Genomic DNA, 22,046 nt, shown 5'->3' on the forward strand with positions numbered 1-22,046 from the left:
GGCCCATTCTTGGCCTCCCTTCCTTCCAGAACTCTTACAAGACAGATGTTAGGCTTTCTCAGTCATCTATGTCTCTTAAGATCTTTCATATTTTTCATCTTTTTATGTCTGTGTTGCATTCTAGATCCATTTCTCTTTGGTTCTTTTTCAGATCTATTGTTTATTTATATTTTCAATCTTTTATTTCTTAAAATATAATAAACATACTTATACTTGAGTCCTTTGATGCCAATATGATTTTACTTTCTATTTCTGCTAGTTCTTACTCTTGAAGCTTTGTTTTCTTGTGTGTTTCCAGCGAGCTTCTCCTTTCTCTTGGAACTTTATCTGTGTTAAACTCTGATGATAAAGGTAGATTCCTGCAGAGAGAATTTTTGTTAACTTCTGTTAAAGATCATTGGATACTTTTAAACCAGTATCTCAATATACAGAATTCTCAGTTTGAGGGTTTTTGAACCTCCTTACATCTGTCATGTAACTTCAAGATACAAATCTGTTTGAGAGTGACTTGGGGTTAGTAACTCTCAGGGTAAAATTTTTCTTCATTTCACAGTTCAAGTCATAGTTTGATACAGGCAAGTTGGCCTTGCTGTGGCTTATGGTGGTGGTGGTGGTGGAGGTAATGGAGTAATTCTAGTTTACCCTCACAGTGACAGTATAGCCTTTTGGGGATGGTTTCTTTCCTCCTTTTTCTTTCTTTCTTTTTTTTTTTTTTTTTTTTTTTGCGGTATGCGGGCCTCTCACTGTTGTGGCCTCTCCCGTTGCGGAGCACAGGCTCCGGACGCGCAGGCCCAGCGGCCATGGCTCACGGGCCCAGCTGCTCCGCGGCATGTGGGACCTTCCCGGACTGGGGCACGAACCCATGTCCCCTGCTTCGGCAGGCGGACTCCCAACCACTGCGCCACCAGGGAAGCCCTGACTTTAGGTTTTGTTTATTTTTCTTTTTCTAATTCTTTTAGGTGGTAGGTTAGATTGTTTATTTGAGGTTTTTCTTATTTTTTGAGGAAGGCCTGTATTGCTGTTAACTTCCCTCTAAGAACTGCTTTTGCTGCGTCTCAGAGTTTGTATGGTTCTGTTTTCATTGCCATTTGTCCCCAGGTATTTTTAACTTCCTTTCTGATTTCCTCGTTGACCCATTGATTTTTTAGTAGCATGTTGTTTAGTCTCCATGTAATTATTTTTTTCTCATTTCTTTTCCTGTGGTTAATTTCTTGTTTCATGCCATTGTGGTTGGAGAAGATCCTTGAAATAATTTCTGTACTCTTAAATTTGTTGAGGTTAGTTTTGTGCCCTAGTATGTGGTCAGTCCTAGAGAATATTCCATGTATACTTGAAAAGAATGTGTATTCTGGGTTTTTTTGGATGTAATGTTCTGAAAATATCAATTAAATCTAACTGTTCTATTGTATCATTCAGGATCTCTGTTACCTTATTGATTTTCTGTCTAGAAGATCTGTTTGTTGATGTGAGTGGGGTGTTAAAGTCTCCTATTATTGTATTCCCATCAATTTCTGCCTTTATGTCTGCTAGTATGTTTTATGTATTTGTATTCTCCTATATTAGATGCATATATGTTGATGAGTGTAAAATCCTCTTGTATTGACCTTTTTATCATTATATAGTATCCTTCTTTATCTTTCTTTATGGCCTCTGTTTTAAAATCTATTTTGTCTGTTACACGTATTGTGATTCCCACATTCTTGTCATTTCCATTTGCATGAAATATCTTTTCCCATCCCCTCGCTTTCAGTCTGTGTGTGTCCTTTGTCCTGAGGTGGATGTCTTGTAGGCAGCATATTGTAGGCTCTTGTTTTTTCATCCAGTCAGCCACTCTGTGTCTGTTGTTGGAGCATTTAGTCCATTGACATTTAAGGTAATTATTGATATATATATATTTATTGCCATCTTAAACCTTGTTTTCCAGTTGATGGTATGTGTCTTCTTTGTTCCTTTCCTTTTTTGTTTTTCTTTTTGTGATTTGATTACTTTCTTTTATTTTATGCTTGTGTTCTCTTCTTTTTGGTTTTTGTGAATCTCCTGTATGTTTTTGATTTATGGTTGCCCTGTTTTTCAAGTATGTTAACCCCTTCTTATATCTGCTTGCTTTAGACTGATAGTGATACAGGCTCAAACACAATCTAAAAAAAAAAAAGAATCTACATTTTCTTACTATTCTTCCCCATATTTTATGATTTTGATGTCCTTTTTTTACATCTTCATGTTTATTCTTTTGCTGTTCTTTGTCTTTATCGTAGCTTTCACAAATAGGTTTTTAATTTTTTTTCTTTTTGATCTGTATACTGGCTTATTTAAGTGGTTTACTTTCCAATTGTGATTTCCTCCTTCCTATATCTTCTTGAAGGGTAAGACAGGAATAAAGACACAGACCTACTAGAGAATGGACTTGAGGATATGGGGAGGGGGAAGGGTAAGCTGTGACAAAGCGAAAGAGCGGCACGGACATATATACACTACCAAACGTAAGGTAGATAGCTAGTGGGAAGCAGGCGCATAGCACAGGGAGATCAGCTCGGTGCTTTGTGACCGCCTGGAGGGGTGGGATAGGGAGGGTGGGAGGGAGACGCAAAAGGGAGGAGATATGGGAACATATGTATATGTATATGTATATGTATATGTATATGTATAAATTTGTTATAAAGCAGAAAAAAAAAGATTTTTTCTATTTAGAGAAGACCTTTCAATATTTCTTTTAGGATAGGTTTAGTATTGCTGTATTCTTTTAGTTTTTGCTTGTCTGAGAACCTCTTTATCTCTCTTCCTATTCTAAACAATAATCTTGCTAGTTAGAGTATTCTGGGTTGCACATTTTTCCCCTTTAAGACTTTGAATATATTTTGCCACTCCCTTCTGGCCTGCAGTGTTTCTGTGGAGAAATCAGCTGATAGTCTTATGAGGGTTCCCTTGAAATTAACTCTTTGCTTTTCTCTTGTTGCCTTTAGAATCTTCTCTTTATTTTTAACTTTTGCCATTTTTATTATAATATGTCTTGATGTAGGTCTGTTTGTGTTCATCTTTTTTGGGACCTTCTGTTTCCTGTATCTGGATATCTGTTTCCTTCTTTAGGTTTGGGAAGTTTTCAGCCATAGTTTCTTCAAATACATTTTCAATCCCCTTTTCTCTTTCTTCTCCTTTTGGAATCCTTGTTTTGCATAGATTGGCATGCTATATGTTATCCCATAGGTCTCTTATATTGCTTTCTTTTTTTTTTTTTTTTAATTTGGCTTTCTGTCTGCTGTTTTGATCGGGTAATTTCCATTATTCTATCTTCCAGATCGCTTACTCTTTCTTCTGCATTATTCATTCTGCTGTTCATTGCCTTTAGCTCAGCTTTTGTCTCGGCAAATGAATTTTCTAATTTTCTTGTCTCTTCCTTATAGTTTCTACGTCCTTTTTACAGTAATTTGCATTTCTGTTGATAACCTTTCTTAATTCCTTCAGTATTTTTGTTACCTTCTTTTTGAACTTGGTGTCTGTTAGACTAAAGAGGTCTGTTTCATTGTTCCTTCAGGGGAATTCTCCTGGTCTTTTCACTGGGAATGGTTCCTCTTATATCTCTCTTACCCTGTGTGTTTAGGAGAAACAATTATATACCGTAGTCTTGGAGGGCTATTTATATGCAGCAGTGTCCCTGTGTAGCTTGTGTGGGTTTAATATTTTTTTGGTGTGAGGGTTGCTTTTGGTTTAGATGCTTGCCGTTTCTTTCCTCAGCATGTGCTGGCTGTTATCCCTTGATAGGGGCTATGCAGGTGCACTGCCTGCACATGTTTCCAGGAGGTGGGGGAAGCAACCAGCACCCACTAATGGGACTCTTGGCAGCGGCAGCAGTCCACGCCCATCTCTGGAGTCCTAGATGGCAGTGGTGACTCACACCCATTCCTGGAGCTCTTGTAGGTGGTGCCCTGCCACCTGAAAGCACGTGTGCAGAGAAAGGAGCTTCTATGGCGGTCCCACCCCTCTCCTCACACACACCCCAACAATGGCACCTTGTCTCTCTCGTGGTCCCAGGCTTCTTCCCGTGCTGCTGATTGCCAGTGAAGAAGATGGATGAATAGATAGGAGGTGTGAAGCAGTAGTACTTTTAAATCAAGAAATAAGTAAATACCCTTCTTTCAGATTTTCTATTTTTTAATGTTCCTTATAGTCATGTGGTACAGTCTCCTCTGAATTCAGAGTGGTGGAGTGTAAGATGAGGAAACCATGGGCCAACTGTATGGGCAGGCTGGTTTTGATGTCTGGAAATGCATATGTAAGAGTTAGTTTTCATTCATACATTTTCCAAGTAGAGAGAGTTTCGAGGTTTAACTGTTGTATGCTTTTATATACCAACCCATTTAAAATTGTAGTCAACACGTGATTGGAGTGTAGCATAATGATTAAAGGATAAATAACTCCTCTGGCAGTGTTTGGGAATTAGTATTGGCATTTGTTTTAATTTTATTTTAACAGTTTAAATAATTTCAAATGTTGAAAGAGTAATAACCTACAGGTGGTCAGTTATGTATTATCACTAATAAAATGTCAGGCTTTCCTTCTTTGGAGGGGCCAGAATGTCAAAAGGAGTAAAAAGTATAATAATAATCCTATGTGGCAACCTTTGATGCAAGAGAATTTTAGAAATTTTATTTCTAAAATTATGTATTTTGAGTATAAAGATTTTTAATTTATTTTTTAACTAGGTTCAGGACTTCTGGAAATCTTGTAATCACTCGTGAGATTGATGTGGCAAAAAATCAGTCCTTTTGGTTCATCAACAAAAAATCTACAACTCAGAAAGTAGTAGAAGAGCAGGTTGCAGCCTTAAATATTCAAGTGGGCAATCTTTGCCAGTTTCTACCTCAGGTATGAGAGAATTAAATGTAAAGGTGGGAAAATTTTGTGTGTGTTTCCTCTTTATGTCATATAAAAATGTAAATACTTTTAAAGAGTATTGTAATGGTTGCTGTTTAAAATGAGCATAGTGGTCTTAATAGTTATTAACAGTCCCTTGTAAAAGGTAGCATCTCATCTCTTACAGTATAATCTTACTAATTTGTAGTAATTTGGAAATATCCAATTAATGAGCCTGTTAAAGTATTTTAAAGGAAATAAAGGTATTATTTTTAAGTACAGAGAGTAGCTTGAACAGCTGTGTGCTCCCATTCATAGACTTGTAAAATTTTGTTAGTAAACAACTTCTTAATCAGTGTGTTTGTATAAAATATTTTATATACTAAGACTTTTAAATCTATAGGTGTGCCTTCTAAAAACCTTTCATATTTTAAGTTTGTTTAGTAAAAATAAAACATCCTGATATTGCATGTTATGTGTTAAAATCAGATCTTTTAAATTTGTCTTTGAATGCAGTCTAGTGACTGAATTATAGTTCATTTTTTTCTTCAGAAGCTAGTGGCTTGATTACTATGTCCAAGTGAAAGAAAAGTTAAAATTTTAAAGTATTTATCAGCTGATAGAAGACTATCTACAGAAGTAGATGTTTAAAATTGCTCTGTGTTTTTTATTTTAACTTCTAGTATTTCATTCCAAATTATGCGTAGTAGATAATCATTTCAGTCCAGGGGAGTATTTTTTCTTTTATTTCCAAACTATTTGTTAAATGTGTATAAAACTTTCAACCTGGAAATATTGACATTGAAATTTTTTTAGGGTTCTCAAAAAGATGACAGTTTATACCCTAAGTTTATTATTTTAAAGAATGATATATGAAGGACAGGGTTTATATTAAGATTCACATCTCAAAATAAAGGGTTTTGTTTCTTTTAAATGAGTTTCTTCTTGACAAGTATCATTGAGTGAAAAATGTATTGAAGATATTTATAAACGATAATATTAACTGATATTTAAGTTTTTTGCTCTAGGATAAAGTTGGAGAATTTGCTAAACTCAGTAAAATTGAACTCCTTGAAGCTACTGAGAAGTCAATTGGTCCTCCAGAAATGCACAAATACCACTGTGAACTCAAAAACTTCAGGGAGAAAGAAAAACAACTAGAGGTATTTATAAATAGACAATTCATTTTATGTCTCTCATTGATTTCTATGTCTCAAGATGTGGGAAAGTAAATAGTAGTTCTGATTCATTGAGTGCATTCATATATTTGTGATTTTTTTTCACCTAGGATTTTGTTGCTAACATTAAGTTAGGTGACAAAAAGTGGGAATGGATTTTATATAAAGTTTGAAAATTTTGACTATCATTTCATCAAATATACATTATTAATTGAATTTCTAAAGCAGTAGTCCCCAACCTTTTTGGCACCAGGGACCGGTTTCATGGAAGGCAGTTTTTCTACGGATGGGGGGAGGGGTGGGAGATGGTTCAGGCAGTAATGTGAGCGATGGGGAGCAGCAGATGAAGCTTCACTTGCTTGCCTCCTGCTGTGCGGCCTGGTTCTTAACAGGCCGCGGACCGGTACCAGTCCACAGACTGGGGGTTGGGGACCCCTGTTCTAAAGAACCGATAATAGTATTTTAAAGTATTTTTTTTCTCTCAGGAAGTTTCAGTGTTATTCTTTTATTCATTCAGTATTTACTAAACACTTACTATATGCCAGGCACTGTGTAAGGCTTTGGGTAATACAGCAGATATGTAACTTTTAATATAGTGTCTCTGTTGAGCCAGTTCTCATATTTTTTTCAGTTGTGTGAGGATGGACTTTGTAAAAGAACTGTACATTTAGTTGTACTGTTTGATTTTTATTTTCACCTTTAATAAATAAATTAAAATGTTCTTTTATAGCATATCATTCGAAAAGGTGCTTTATTTAATGAATCATTTTCCGTATCTCAGCAGCTAAAATAAATTCAGTAAATTTTTGTAATGAGAAATCTTGTAAACAAATGCTTTCTCTCAAACTGTAACTGTCTGTACTTGATAATGAGTTTTATTATAATTTAATACTATTTTTATTGTTATACTTATTCAGAGTGAATGGCCAAAGGAGTCATAATTATTTTATCCTACTTTATATACTCTGTCGGTCCTTTTACTTTTCCCCACATCAAACAATCTTAATACACTCCTCTGAAACACTCACTGAAACTACCTACCAAACTCTGAAAGAAAACAAACGTATTCTACTAAGCTCTGAGTACATTTTTGGCATTTATTAATTCACAGTATAAAGACTGAATTTTAGCTTTCCTTTATCTCATTTCTAAGTCCTTCAGTCATTGGTATTTATAACATAGTAATCATAATAATACCACTCTTCATTTGTATGTCATGTTACAGCTTTTGTTGAGCTTTCACCTATAGTAAGTTGAGTTGCTTCTACCCTTGAGGTGAACGGGGCAGATACCTCTCTTCTCTTTAGGCAAGAAGAGTCCAGGCTTAGAGATGTGGCAGGGCTTCCTCACAGTCCCATAATTAATAAATAGTAGAACCTAGACCAGAATTCAGGTGTGCACATTAGTTTCACACAGTTCTTAAGAACTCCTATGGAATCATTTATTGTGAAATTTTGCTAGCACTGTACATTTTTCATTATTAAAAGCTTTGACCTTTTGTCCTTCTTCAGTTAAACTAATTGTTAAATAAATATTTATTTTAGACCTCATGCAAAGAGAAAACTGAATATCTAGAGAAGATGATTCAGAGGAATGAAAGATATAAACAAGATGTGGAGAGGTTCTATGAACGTAAGCGACATTTAGATTTGATTGAGATGCTTGAAGCAAAAAGGCCATGGGTGGTAAGTGTGAGTTATTAAAGGTGAAAATAGTGATTCTTTAATCAGCAGAAAAGTTATAAAGAAGGCACTAATTGCTGTGTATTCAAATTAGGTGCTTTTGTTCATTTTTGCTTTGTATATCATACATAGTAACATTTATCTCTTTTTTGTGTTATTATATAACTGTGTGCTATGTTGTTGTTATTGCATGTTGATTAAGTCTGTGCCCTTAATTTTTCCAGATTTGAGTCAACAGATAGTTTTGTTTTATAAAATGTTAATGAGCTAAAAATGTTTACATATGTAAAAATTAAATCTTTGAGTGTCCTCAGGTCACTGAGTGTGCTACTAATATCAGCTTCAGCTACAGACAAAGCTGAAGGATATTAATTGTAATCTTCTACTCATTATGCTTCATAAACTTACTGAGGCTACTGTTTTTAGTCACTCTGTGATGTATACTGTTTAAAACCACAGTTTGGGCCAAAGATTCATTTCCCTCAGTACCTTACTTTTCAGTGGGTGGAACAAAATGAGAAAGTTTAATAATGTTTTTAAGGCTAGGATGGAAAAAATTATTAGATTGGAGAAATATGTGGCTTTATTTGTGACCTTCTTCCACCCACCCTAACCCCACCACCCCTGCTTCACCCTATCCTTTCCCATAATTCCATTTTCTTAAACTTTTTTCTTTCTTCAGCTCATTTTGATTAGGTTTATCCTATGTCCATTATTCTTGCACCTGCTTTATGTTTGTCTTTTGAAGTCTTTTGATTTCTCCCTTTTGTTTCAAGATTGATTTCAATCTTTTTTCATTTTTTCCTTTTTTTGATTTACTCTGTTTATTTGTATTCTTTTCTTACCTTCTTTCATGCCATTCATTCTTACTATATGCTCTCTTAGCACTCCCCTTAATTTTTTTTTTTTTTTTCTTCCTGCGGTATGCGGGCCTCTCACTGTTGTGGCCTCCCCCGCTGCGGAGCACAGGCTCCGGACGCGCAGGCTCAGCGGCCATGGCTCACGGGCCCAGCCGCTCCGCGGCATATGGGATCCTCCCAGACCGGGGCACGAACCCGTATCCCCTGCATCGGCAGGCGGACTCCCAACCACTTGCGCCACCAGGGAGGCCCTCCCCTTAATTTTTTTTAGCAAATTTTATTAATTCCTGAGACGTGACAAGCATCATTTTCACCTGGATGCTACATTTTGTTTTTCTCTTGAGCCATTTTACTTTTGTTTTTTCATTTTTATTTTTCATGACTGAGTTTCTTTTGGTTCTTTATATGTTTTTGAATCCCTTCTTTATTGAGAGACTAGAGGAGGTCCTGTTAGAAGCCATTAGGATGTAAATTTCAATAACAGGAAGGGATGGAAGACAGTCTGGCGTAGTGATAGAGGTAAGTGCTCAGTGAGTATCACTGAGTTAATCATTATGTTGGTATTTACTATTTCTGAAGTTGTTTCAGAGGGAAAATTTTTTATTAATAGACCTGCCAAAGGGATTCAACACTGTCTTTTTCATAGATTTGGTTTCTGCCTGTACCTTGATTTTAGTATTTGTGTTACTTTAAGCTAGGAGTGCATTAACTTCTCTTTCTTGAATTCATTACAAGGAATACGAAAATGTTCGTCAGGAATATGAAGAAGTAAAACTAGCTCGGGACCGAGCGAAGGATGAGGTCAGAAAACTTAAAGAAGGGCAGATTCCTATAACACAACGCATTGAAGAAATTGAAAGGCAGCGTCACAATTTGGAGGCTCGAATCAAAGAGAAGGTACTTTTCTGGCTCAGTTTTGGATTTCCTGTATTTTATTTTAGCAAATACAAAAAATATTTTGCAGGTCTTTTAAAATGCTTTGTAGATTTACTTGTTAACTTTAGTTCCTTAAGTTCTTTTACTAGGAATTCTACTACCACAGGTCTTTCAGGGTCCTAATCATCACTTGCTACCTTATAGGAGCTTGCTACTCTATAGAAATTCCAAGATATAAAAAGAGAAAGAGGAAATGTTATTGTTTTAATAACAGAAGGATTCAGAGTAGTATTCCTAGAAACATTTAACTCCTTTTGTGAATTTATTATACATGCTTTGTAACTATATACCCTTTTAGAGGAATGTAATATAAAAATCCTGATGTTTCTTGGAATAAATAATATAATGGCATATGGAATATTCTTGATATTTTGAAAATGTAAATTTAAATTTTTTGTGATCATGGCTTTTAACCTTTAGGTGAGATTTTGGAGTTAGATATTGTTTTGAGAATGGACCCTGCAATTCTATATAATTGTTTCTAGGATAAAATAACATGAGGAAATAAATGTGAAGAGATACAGAAACATATGTATGCATATTGCTGCAGCTATTTTTAATATCTGTAGGAATAACCTTTCATAGATTTTCAAATAATTGTTGATATTTTGGGTGATAATTATGAATTTAATTGGAAAGAAATCATGGAAAATCATTGTGGGTAAACTTACATAGCAACTTAATATTTGGATGAGTGGTGTCACATAATTGCTTTGCTTGAGTTTTTAACTAACTTCCCCTCTTCTCGTTCAATCTTACAGGCAACAGATATTAAGGAGACATCTCAAAAGTGCAAACAAAAGCAAGATGTTATAGAAAGGAAAGATAAACATGTAAGATCTTGTACTGAAATTTTTATTATGTTCATTTGCCCTAACTTTTGTGTTCAGGTGTAGATTATGAGACACCTTCTTGTTTGGGAATTGTCTGAGATCCTCCTCATTCTCTATTTCTTATCTTAATCTGTGAGGGGAACTAAGCTTTGGAAGTATAGCACTTGCACAGACGTTAATCTCTCAGTTTTCAGCCTTACCCCTTTTCCTATGCCTTTATCTTCAATTTCCAATCTTCTCTCATTTAACTTCTCCAGAGAATAAACCTCACATTTTCATGACAGAAGCTTGCTTGCTAGCGTTAGTGCTCAAGATGTGTGTGCATAGAGGTGGTGTGAAGGCATTGGGGTAGGAGGATAGTGTAGGGTTGGTAGGGGTAATTCTCTGTGTGGGCTGTGTGTGTGTGTCTCTCTCTCTTTTTTTTAATTTACTTTGGAAGGCTCAACAATAATGTATTTATAGCAAAATCTCCTTTCTCTAAATCTCTCTAAAGTATGTAAAGGGCAGTCACCATTGTATCCAAATACCTGGTGGAGAAATAGAGACTCAACAAAATTAAACGACTTGCAGAACTCAGAAGTAGCTCCCAGTGCCACACTCTACTTTCCCCAATATAAAATAACATTTTCCATAAAAATCTTACTTAATATGTAATGTCTTTTTATTTGACATTTCCTAGTTCTAAGAGTCTCCAGGATATTTTTTTTTTAAGAAGAATCCGTTCTTTTCTTGTTTCTTTCTCTTTCACTCACCCTTTACACTGTGGTTCCTATAATTGGCTGCTAAATTAGTTGTCCCTCTACTACATTTACTCTTCTGAATATTTATTGAAATCTCCAGTTATTGATGTCTCCTCCCTTACTCCTTTTGTCCTTGTGAGACTGAGCCCTTTTTGCTCCGTTTCTGTTATTTAGTTAGAATTTAGAAGGAAAAAGGCACAAAGATTCACCTTTAAAACCCCAAACGGGAATACTAGGTTGACAGGTTGTCTAACATTGAAACATCCTTGCATTTTGTCATAAATCTTACTTGGTATTTTAATACGTTCCTGGATTCAAATAGAAAATCTTGTTTTTAGGATTGTTTTGCACCATCTGAGATTGACCTAAAATTTTACTTTATTCCATCCTTAACTGTTTTTTTTTAGTGTTATACCAACCTTTTAAGTAGTTTAGTACTCCTAAAACCAATGGTTTCCTTTTTCCCTTATCATAATTGCCAGTTTGTCACTTTTGTAAGTTCTTGAATTTTTAGCCTTTCTTAATTCTTAATACATTTTAGGGTATAAATTTTTTTTCTGGTTATCATTTGGTTATTCATCTCATATGTGTGATATGTACTGTTTTTCTGTTTAAGATTTTATAATTCTCATTTAAATGTTTTTGTTTAAGCTTACATAGGAGTTCTTACTGTTTCAATTTACTTGGATATGGAATTTTTAAGCTTTTTAAAAAATGTGTAGTTCCAGTTATATTGCTTTATGGTTAATAAATGTGGCCTTTATGACTTTATTTTAGAATTTTTGGAAACCTCTTTTGGACTTTTATATTTGGTTTTGTATGTGTTTTTCATATATTCAAAAAGAATGTATTCTGTCTTTAGGGGTGGTTTTTTATACATATAAATATAGCTATATAGCTATATATATATATATATATCAGGCTTAGTATAATTATGCATATGTTCTACTTATTTTTTTTTCTTACCAACTTGACATCCATTTTAAAGTATCAATACCTTCTTCTGTAAATGTAGATTTGTCTATTTTTCCTTGTAATTGTATTAGTTCTTGCTTTCTAGATTTTAAAGCTTTATTGTTCTTTCTGCATCATGTTTTTATTTTATCTGCTGTAAATAACATATACTGGGTTTTGCTTTGTAATTTTTTCAGTTTGGTGTGAGAGACACTTTTTCATACAGTAAAAGAGTTTAACCAGTTCACATTTACCATTGTTTTCTACTTCCTATGCTTTTTGTTTGATTCTTCCTATTCCCCTTTCTACTTTCTGTTGCTCTTGATCAAGGTTTTCTTATTCCTTTTTTTTCCCTAAAGTTATATATTCTAAGCCTACTCTGATTATCCTTAAAGTTTAAATAACATATTTTTCTTAATAAAAAAAAATGATTCAGTATTTTCATTCTACTTAATTAAGATCAGAATCTTAGCAAGCTTTTATTTCTTTTTCCTCCACTTCATGCCAGTGTCATCAGAAATTTTACTTGTCAGTTATTTAAGATGTTATTTTCTACTATCTGTATTTATTTAGACTTAATAATATATTTATTGGCTTATTTGAACATGTTTCTGCTTATATCACACTTCTTATGATTCTTTCTTTTGAAGAGGTAGGAATTTGGGGTTTTTTTTTTTTACTGGCTGTCCTCTGTAGGTGTTTTAGAGACGTTCTTTGGGTGATAAACTTTCTGAGTCCCTGTATGTTGCAAACTATCTTTTTTGCAGTCACTATGGCATATTAATATGGCTGGATATTGGATTCTAAATTACAATTTTTTTTTTCCTTAGCACTTTGACAGTCTGCCTCAGTGTCTTCTTGGGTCTAATATAGTTGGCCCGCCATGTCCATGGATTTTGCATTCGTGGATTCAACCAACCACTAAGCAAAAATATTTGGGAAAAAAATATTCCTGAAAGTTCCAAAAAGCAAAACTGGAATTTGTTATACACCAGCAACTTTTTACATAGCATTTACATTATACTAGAGATGATTTTTAAAAATTTTTTTGCATTTAATGTAATTTTGTTCATGTTTGCTTTGGGATGGAGAATAGACCACTCAGTAAAAGCATACAGTAAAAACAAAGTATGTCTTACGTACAGCTTTAAAACTACAATAATGATGTACCTTTGCATCCCATAATAATGATGTGTGTAGGTTGTATGCAAATACTATGCCATTTTATGTAAGAGATTTGAGCATCTGTGGATATTGGTAGCTGTAGAGGGTGGGGGGAATGGAGAGGTGCTGGAACTAATCCTCTGAGGATAGGGGACAAGTGTATTGTTCCTGAAAAGTAGCAGATATGAGAGGTAGGCAGAGACTATCTTAGGTAGACCCTTGAAGAAAAAAGAAAGCAATTTGAATTTGATTGTAAATGCAGTTAGAAACTATAAGAAGGCTTTGAAAGTTTTTAAGCCATAGAGAAACAGTATTTCATATATTCTGTTTATTTGTGCATTTATTTATTTTTGGCTGTGTTGGGTCTTCATTGCTGAGTGTAGGCTTTCTCTAATTGCTGCGAGCAGGGGCTACTCTTGTGTTAAATATTTTCTATTGTACCATTTTAATTCCCTTGTTCTTTTGCTGTGTATTTTTTGAGCTATTTTCTTAGTGACTGCCTTTAGAATTATAAATAACATCTTGGGCTTCCCTGGTGGCGCAGTGGTTAAGAGTCTGCCTGCCGATGCAGGGGACATGGGTTTGTGCCCCGGTCCAGGAGGATCCCACATGCCGTGGAGCGGCTGGGCCTGTGAGCCATGGCCGGTGAGCCTGCGCGTCTGGAGCCTGTGCTCCGCAACGGGAGAGGCCACAACAGTGAGAGGCCCGCGTACTGCAAAAAAATAATAATAATAAATAAATAACATCTTAATTTATGATAATCTATTTCATATTAATATGAACTTGAGTAGTATACAAACTTTGTTCCCATATAGCTCCATTCCCTTCTCCTTCCTTTGTGTTATTGTCATACCAGTTACATTTTTAATCATTATAAGCCTATCAACATAGTTTTATAATTATTTCTTTATATAGTTTCATTTTTGTGGCAATAATTGTGTGATTCTCTGACACCAACTTTGTGTCCTAAAGTTCAATTCAGTTCTGATACTAACTACTTGGAATTAAAGTAGATTCTACAATTTCATGGCTCAGTCTCACAAGACAGTCCTGGCTTTACATGCCAGTCTCAATTCCCCAGACCTCAGACTTCCTACTCTTCTCTCTGACTTCGCTACAAATTCAGGGAGTCCCACAACCCCCCTCTACCGCCAACTTCAGGTTCAGTATTTGCTAGAACGACTCACAGAATTCAGGATAATGTTACGCTTAACAGTTACCCGTTTATTATAAAGGATACAACTCAGGAAAAGCCAAACGAAAGAGGTGCATAGCACAAGGTATGGTGCAGAGCTTCTAATCCCTTTCTGGGTGCACCACCTTCCCAGCATATGGACACATTCACTAACCCAGAAGCTCCATAACCATGTTGTTCAAGAGTTTTATTGAGTTTCATTACCTGGATATGACTGATTAAATTATTGACTGTTGGTGAGTGAGGTCAATCTCCAGCCTCTCTCTACTCCTTGAGGGCAGGGGGTGAGGCTGAAAATTCCAACCCCTTAATCATGTGGTTGGTTCTTCTAGCAATCAGTCTCTATTCTGAAGCTGTTTAGGGACCCTGCCAAGAGTCGTCTTATTAGCATAAAATCAGGTATCTGCAAAAGGGGCTTAGTGTGAATAACAAAAGACACTTCTGTCACTCAGGAAATTCTAAGGTTTTTAAGACCTTTGAGCCAGGAACTGGGGACAAAGACCAAATATATATTTTTTATTAGACCACAACAGTTGTCTTTTATATCAGATAGGAGAAAAGAAGAGTTACAAACAACAGATACATTTCCTACTATCTCTTATTTACATTTACATATGTAGTTACCTTTCCTGGTGCTCTTTCTTTGTGTGGTTTCAAGTTACTGTCTAGTGTCCTTTCATTTCATTCTGAAAGACTTGCATTAGTATTTCTTGTAGGGGCAGGTCTGCTAATGATGAATTCTACCAGTATTTGTTTATCTGGGAATGTCTTAAGTTGTTCTTTCTTTTGGAGGGATAGTTTTGCTGGGTATAGAATTCTTGGTTTTCTTTCAGTATTTGAATATAACATCCACTGCCTTCTGACCTCCATGGTTTTTGATGAGGAATCAGCTATCAATCTTATTGAGGATCCCTTGTACATGATAAGTTACTTCTTTCTTGCTTTCAAAATTCTCTTCTTTTCAGCAGTTAACTATGAAATTTCTAGATGTGAGTCGCCTTTGGTTTATCCTGCTTGGAATTAATGGAGCTTCTTGGATGTGTAGATTAATGTTCTTCATCACAATTGGGAAGCTTAGGATCATTATTCTTCAGATATTCTTCCTGCTTCTTTCTTTTCCTTCTCTCCTTCTGAGACTCCTATTATACATATTTTGATATATTTAATGGTGTCCTACATTCTATTTCTTTTTCTTTTTCTTTTTTTCTGTTCCTCAGACTGAATACTTTCAATTGACTTATCTTCAGGCTCACTTAATCTTTGCTTTGCATGTTCAAATCTGCCATTGAGCTCCACTAGTGAATCTTTTATTTCAGTTACTGAACTTTTCAACTGAGAATTTCTACTTGACTCTTTTTTTATAATTTCTCTCTCTATTGATATTCTCTATTCAATAAGACATTGTTCTCTTTCTTTTCCTTAGACATGTTTTCCTTTAGTTCATTGAATATATCTAAAATAGCTGTCTTAAAGTCATTATTTTGTAACTATTTCTGGGCTTCTTCAGGGACATTTTTTGTTGACTGCTTTTTTTTCCTGTGTATGGATTATACTTTCTTGTTTTGTTGACTGTGTTTTAATTTTTTGTTGAAACTATAAAGTTTAAATAGCAGGATGTGGCAACTCTGATATCAGTTGTCCTCCTTTAATCCAGGCTTGTGTTATTTTTGTTTGCTGATGATGTTGTTGCTGTTTGTTTTTTTTAAATTACTTTCCTAACTCTTTGAATTCTGTATTCTTTGTCATATGTAACTACTGAAGTCTCTGCTCAGTTAGTTAGTGGTCAGCTAATTATTGGACAGGTATTTTCTCAAATGACTATAATGTCTCCCAATCTAGTATGTCTCCCAGTCTTTGTTGAGGGTCTCTGAATGCATGTTGGTTCACACCTTCAACATTCAGTCAGGCATTGTTTTCACTTTCCACCAAGATTCTGTCCTCAAATACTCCCTGAATTGTTGAAAGCTTTGGTTAAGTTCCAGTGCTAGTTTACAACTCTGTTTCAGCTTTCACTTCCTGTTCGCACAGAATGTTGTGAGAGATAAGGGCCTCCTCAGCTCTTTCTAGGGCATTCATACAGCCTTGGGCATGCACAGTCCTAACTCAAGCATGCATCTGACCTTCTAGATCCCCAGGAGCTACCAAAACTTCCTATGGGCATCATATTCTCCAGCTTTTTCTTTTAAATTTTTTGGTTAGCTTATTGTTTGCCACACTGTTATCTTACACCAGGCAGCTCTGTTGTTACACAATTGCCACTGATTGTTTTTGGCAGCTTCCTCAAAGGAAAAGGGTCTTTTGCAGTGTGCAAGCTATGGAATCAGGTCAAATGAAGACAAGCTTTGCAAGTAAGGTTTTTCTGGAAACTGCCGGACAGATCAGATAATGATAGTTCTCTGAGACTGAGAATGTGAAAGTTCTCTAACTTTGTGATCTCTCCCGTAGCTCCTAGGCTGCTGATTTCACTATGGCTGTGGGCTGTTGGTTTTCAAGGCTGCCAAGGAACTGAGGAGAGGGGAATAGGAATAGGGCATGTTCAAAACACCACAAAGCTTGTTGGTTTTACCAAGAGTCGAGCATTTTTCTTGAGTAAATGCTCTCTGGCTAGTTGAAAAGCCTTTGGTTAAATTCCAGAGTTCTGAAAGAGTTAGTTTTGATAATTTTTGTCAATGTTTTCATTACTTTTCTGGAGGAGAGGATTTTCAGAGTTCCTTTGCCATTCCTGTTGACAGCCAAATCTTTTCTATATCTACAGAAAAATGTTGCTAGGATTTTAATGGGACTTGCATTAAACGTATGTCAACTTGGGGAGAATTGAAATCTTTACTATGTTGAATCTTCCAAACTGTGAACACGGTATGTCTCCATTTATTTAGATCTTTGATTTTTTTCCATCAGTATTTTGTAGTTTTCAGCATATAGGTTCTCTGTGTTTTGTTGGATTATACCCAAGTTTTTCTTTTGATTTTTCTTTTTCTCTGTTCCTTTTTTTTTTTTTAAAGGGAGGTTGCAATTTTTAAAGTTTATTTATTTATTATTTATTTATGGCTGTGTTGGGTCTTCGTTTCTGTGCGAGGGCTTTCTCTAGTTGGGGCAAGCAGGGGCCACTCTTCATCACAGTGCGCGGGCCTCTCACTATCGTGGCCTCTCTTGTTGCGGAGCACAGGTTCCAGACGCGCAGGCTCAGTAGCTGTGGCTCACGGGCCTAGTTGCTCCGTGGCACGTGGGATCTTCCCAGACCAGGGCTCGAACCCATGTCCCCTGCATCGGCAGGCAGATTCTCAACCACTGCGCCACCAGGGAAGCCCCTGTTCCTTATTTTTTTAATGGTTTACTTGGGGTGTTTCTTTATAAGCAGTCATGTCATCTACAAATGGAGACAGCTTTATTTCTTCCATTCTGATTTTTATGCCCTTTATTTCCTTTCTTGCCTGTTGCACCAGCTAGAAGTTCCAGCACTGTGTTGAATAAGAATGATTAGAGTGGGGGCTTCCCTAGTGGCGCAGTGGTTGAGAGTCTGCCTGCCGATGCAGGGGAGACAGGTTCGTGCCCTGGTCTAGGAAGATCCCACATGCCATGGAGCAGCTGGGCCCCTGAGCCATGGCCGGTGAGCTTGCGCATATGGAGCCTGTGCTCCGCAGCGGGAGAGGCCACAACAGTGAGAGGCCCGTGTACTGCAAAAAAAAAAAAAAAAAAGAGAGAGAGAATGGTTAGAGTGGACATCCTGTCCTTGTTCCTGGTCTTAGGAGGAAAGCATTCATTTTTTCACTGTCAAGTGTAATGTTAGCTGTAGGGTTTTTTATAGATCAGGAAGTTCAGGAAGTTCTCCTCTATTCCTGTGTTTCTGAGAATATCATGAGTGAGTGTTGGATTTTGTCAGATGCTTTTTCTGCATATCTATTGATACAATCATGCACATGTTCATTTTTAGCTTGTGAAAATGATGGATTACATTGATTTTTTTGAATATCAAATCAACCTTGCATTTCTGAAATAAACCCTGCTTGGTTATGGTGTATAAATTTATAACTCCTTTTCCATATTGTTGAATTCTGTTAGCGAACATTTAAAGGATTTTTGTGTCTATCTTCAGAAGCAGTATTCTGTGGTTTTCTTTTCATACTTGCCTGCTTTTGGTATCAAGATAATAACTAGCTTCTTAAAATGAACTGGGAAGTGTTCCCTCCTATTCTCAGTTTTGGAAGCGAGTGTGTAGAATTTGTGTTAATTCTTCTTTATATATTCTGAATAATTCTCAAATACCACTGTCACGGTCTGGAGATTTGTTTTTGGAGTTTTAAAATTATAAATTCAGTTTACTTAATAGTTACAGGGCAATTCAAATAATCTATTTTGTATTGGTTAAGTTGTGGTAATTAGTGGGTTTTTTTAGTAATTGGTCCATTTTGTCTAAATTGTTAAATTTATGTGTGCATAAATTCTCTTATTATCCTTTGGATGTCAGTAGGTTCTGTAGTGATACTGTTAACCCTGTTTCATTCCTGATGTTGGTAATTTCTGTCTACTTTGTCTTTTTTTTTTTTTTTTTGGTGGGGTATGATGGTGGGGATCATTCTTGCTAGAGATGTGTTAATTTCATTGTTTTTTACAAAGAACTAGCTCTTTGTTTCATTGGCTTTTCTCTGTTATTTTTCTAATTTCATTAAAGTCATTCATATTTTTATTACTTCCTTTCTTCTGCTTGATGTGGGGTTGTTTTGCTCTTTTTCCAGGTTCTGCTCAGATTATTGATTTGAGACTTTTCCTCTTTTCTTGTGTGTATGCACTTAATGCTATAAGTTTTCCTCTCATCACTGCTTTACCTGTGTCCTGCAAATTTGGATATGTTGTTTTTTTGTTTTTTTTTTTTTGCGGTACGCGGGCCTCTCACCGCTGTGGCCTCTCCCGTTGTGGAGCACAGGCTCCGACGCGCAGGCTCAGCGGCCATGGCCCACGGGCCCAGCCGCTCCGCGGCACGCGGGATCCTCCCGGACCGGGGCACGAACCCGCGTCCCCTGCACCGGCAGGCGGACTCCCAGCCACTGTGCCACCAGGGAAGCCCAGATATGTTGTATTTTTATCTTTGTACACTTTGATTTTTTTTTTCCCACTTTTCTTGAGATCACAATTTGTTTATCCATTCATCTGTTGATGGACGTTTAGGTTGTTTCTGGTTTAGGGCTATTACCAAAAAATGCCGTGAATATTCTTGTACAAGTTCTTATATAATATAACATATGCTCTCATTTTTTTGGATAATTTCCTAGAAGTGACTATCATAAGTGTACATATAACTTTTGAAGGAATTGCCAAACTGTTTTATTAGCAATTGATTATTGCTAATTGACCAAAATGATTATTAGCAATTTTTTGTAGTTGTAATTGATAAAAGTTGACTTGTGATTACTTAGAATTATTTTAATGATTCTTCACCATAAATAATTTGAAAAACACTGCTTGGAGTAGCCCTGGAGGGGTAGATTTAGGTAGCTACAAGAACTCTCCTTGCATTGTATAAGATAAAGCAGAGTGAGTACAGATGGAGGTAGGTTGATGGTTTTGAAAGGAGGAAAAGTACTCTGATCAGAGTACTCTGACTTTAACACTGCTGTTAATGAAATAGGAGACAGGGTCATTAGCTGGGAGAGTAGAGAGCCTTTAGCAATATAAGATTGAGGAAGGAGGAAAAGATGTGAATTCATCTCTGAATGAGAACATACATTTATTAGAAAAATGTAGTAGGTTTTTCTGAGAGTTCTGAGTGCCTGTTTAAGTTTTGTGGCCATAAATTTGAAGTAAGACCTGTTTTCAAGAGTTTCTCCAATTAGTTCAGTTGTTTAGATACAGATAAATAGAAAGTATATATTTAGGTTTAATAAGGACTAAGCTTTTTCCTTGCTAATGTGACATAGGAATGGTGGAGGGTCAAGAGGCTTTTGCAAGGGAGTGATTCTAGAGTTGTGGAACCTCAGCCAGTTAAGGAAAGAAATGAGGGGGGTGGTGGATTGTGAAAAGATAGTGGGGTCAGTGGATTACAAGACCCTGTGCAGTCAAAGGATAGTTGCAGTAGGAAGACCATAGTAAGTAAAATGTAAGGGAAGGAGATGGTGATCAAAGAGTAGGATTGTGGAAATAGTTTTCAGAGGTGGTATGATTTTTGGTGATCTACATGATCTAGTCAGAGATATAACTGTAGATATAATATAATATAACTGTAGGAGAAGGTGGCTGAGGTGGTGTTTAGGAAAAGACCATTGAAGAGGTCAAGGAACACAGAGGCCAAAGAGTTAGACTGGTTTTCTGTATGTATGTTGGAGTTCCATTATGGCCAGCATAATGATGGAGAGAACGACAGTGAGTCAGGTGCTAAAGGCATCAATGAATGAAGAGGGTGAGGAAAGACTTTGAGGGGGGTAGTTAACATAGCAAAGATAATGGGTGTTAAAGTCTGATCATATGATCTTCAAAGATCTGAAGTGAGGCTCAATTAACGGAGGAAGTAGTACAGTGGAGATTGATGAGGACACCCTCCCCACTTCTGAGTCCTGAAGTGCTCTGAAGAATTATGGCAGGAAAAGGTCACCATTTGAAAGGTCTCTAGGGAGAAGTATCTTCCAGGAATAGCCAAGTTTTAGCTAGAACAAGAAGAGAGAACATTCAGAGAAATTGAAGACAGAGAGCAGTAACGGGGATGGTATCCTAGGGAACATGAATGATCCAGGAGGCTTGGACTTACTGTGCCTGAGCTAAACATGGGTGTGATGGAATTAGTTAGTTATGGTAGTTTCTTGGATGAAGGTGGCAAATGAGTTAAAGTTAGAACTCAGAAATTTAGCTAGAAGGACATGGGACCATCAAGCTGCTTTTCAGTTTTTCAGGTCAATGTCAGACAAAGACCTCTTGGTATAAGATTTCTTCAGCAGCCCAGTGATTTTTGGTAGCTTGGTGGTCTCTATTTTCCTGGGATTGTAGAGGTTATAGTTGTTAAATTTCTTGTCCCTTTTTTGATGGACTTGGACTTCCTCATGTGTTTGGTGATTCTTAATTCTCTGTCTCCCATGACATGCCAGTTTATTCTTCTAAAAGCTTTGGACTTCATGGGTTTCCTGGCTGAATACTGTGGCTTCTTGTCTACTTCCTTCTTTTGGGCCCATTGAACATTGTTAATTTTCAGTCACACACACACACACACACACAAAATCTTAATTTTTTCAAACATAATATTTTATCTTTCACTTCTGCATGTTTGTTATAGGAGAGGGGATTTTGGCATGTATTCAGTTTATTATCTTGACACTGTCAAAGCTAATCTTTTAGAAAAGAAAATTGATTATAACCCAAATTTCCAACAATAGGGAATGGGATAAAATGTGGTATATCTATATAAAAGAACATTATTCAGGTATTAAATTTTTGTTTTGCAAGGACATGGAGATAATGAGAAACTGCTCTCAATAAATTTTTAGTGATGCCATTTGCTAAAACGTATATGCTCTATTGATGGATATAGGCTGGCATTAAAATGTAAATGTTTAAGGACCTTAAGATTTTAGGTGTTTTTTATTTAAGTTTTTATATTTTCCATATTTCTATATTGAATATGTCATAAATATACGTTTATAATGGGGAGGAAGAGGGAGTAAATTTGACTTGGAA

General features: G+C 36.1%; 1 protein-coding gene across 2 annotated transcripts in view; it reads left to right on the forward strand.

Moving 5' to 3' along the window:
- SMC5 (structural maintenance of chromosomes 5) overlaps positions 1-22,046 on the forward strand; it is a 102,473-nt gene that overhangs the window by 23,478 nt on the left and 56,949 nt on the right. For both annotated transcript variants that reach the window (XM_060102285.1, XM_060102286.1), the window contains exons 4-8: positions 4,698-4,860; positions 5,877-6,011; positions 7,571-7,711; positions 9,304-9,465; positions 10,266-10,337. In XM_060102285.1, the coding sequence (XP_059958268.1) occupies positions 4,698-4,860; positions 5,877-6,011; positions 7,571-7,711; positions 9,304-9,465; positions 10,266-10,337 (673 nt within the window). The remainder of the gene's footprint in view (positions 1-4,697; positions 4,861-5,876; positions 6,012-7,570; positions 7,712-9,303; positions 9,466-10,265; positions 10,338-22,046) is intronic.

Source organism: Mesoplodon densirostris, chromosome 6, assembly GCF_025265405.1.
Source record: "Mesoplodon densirostris isolate mMesDen1 chromosome 6, mMesDen1 primary haplotype, whole genome shotgun sequence".
NCBI classification, from domain to species: domain Eukaryota; kingdom Metazoa; phylum Chordata; class Mammalia; order Artiodactyla; family Ziphiidae; genus Mesoplodon; species Mesoplodon densirostris.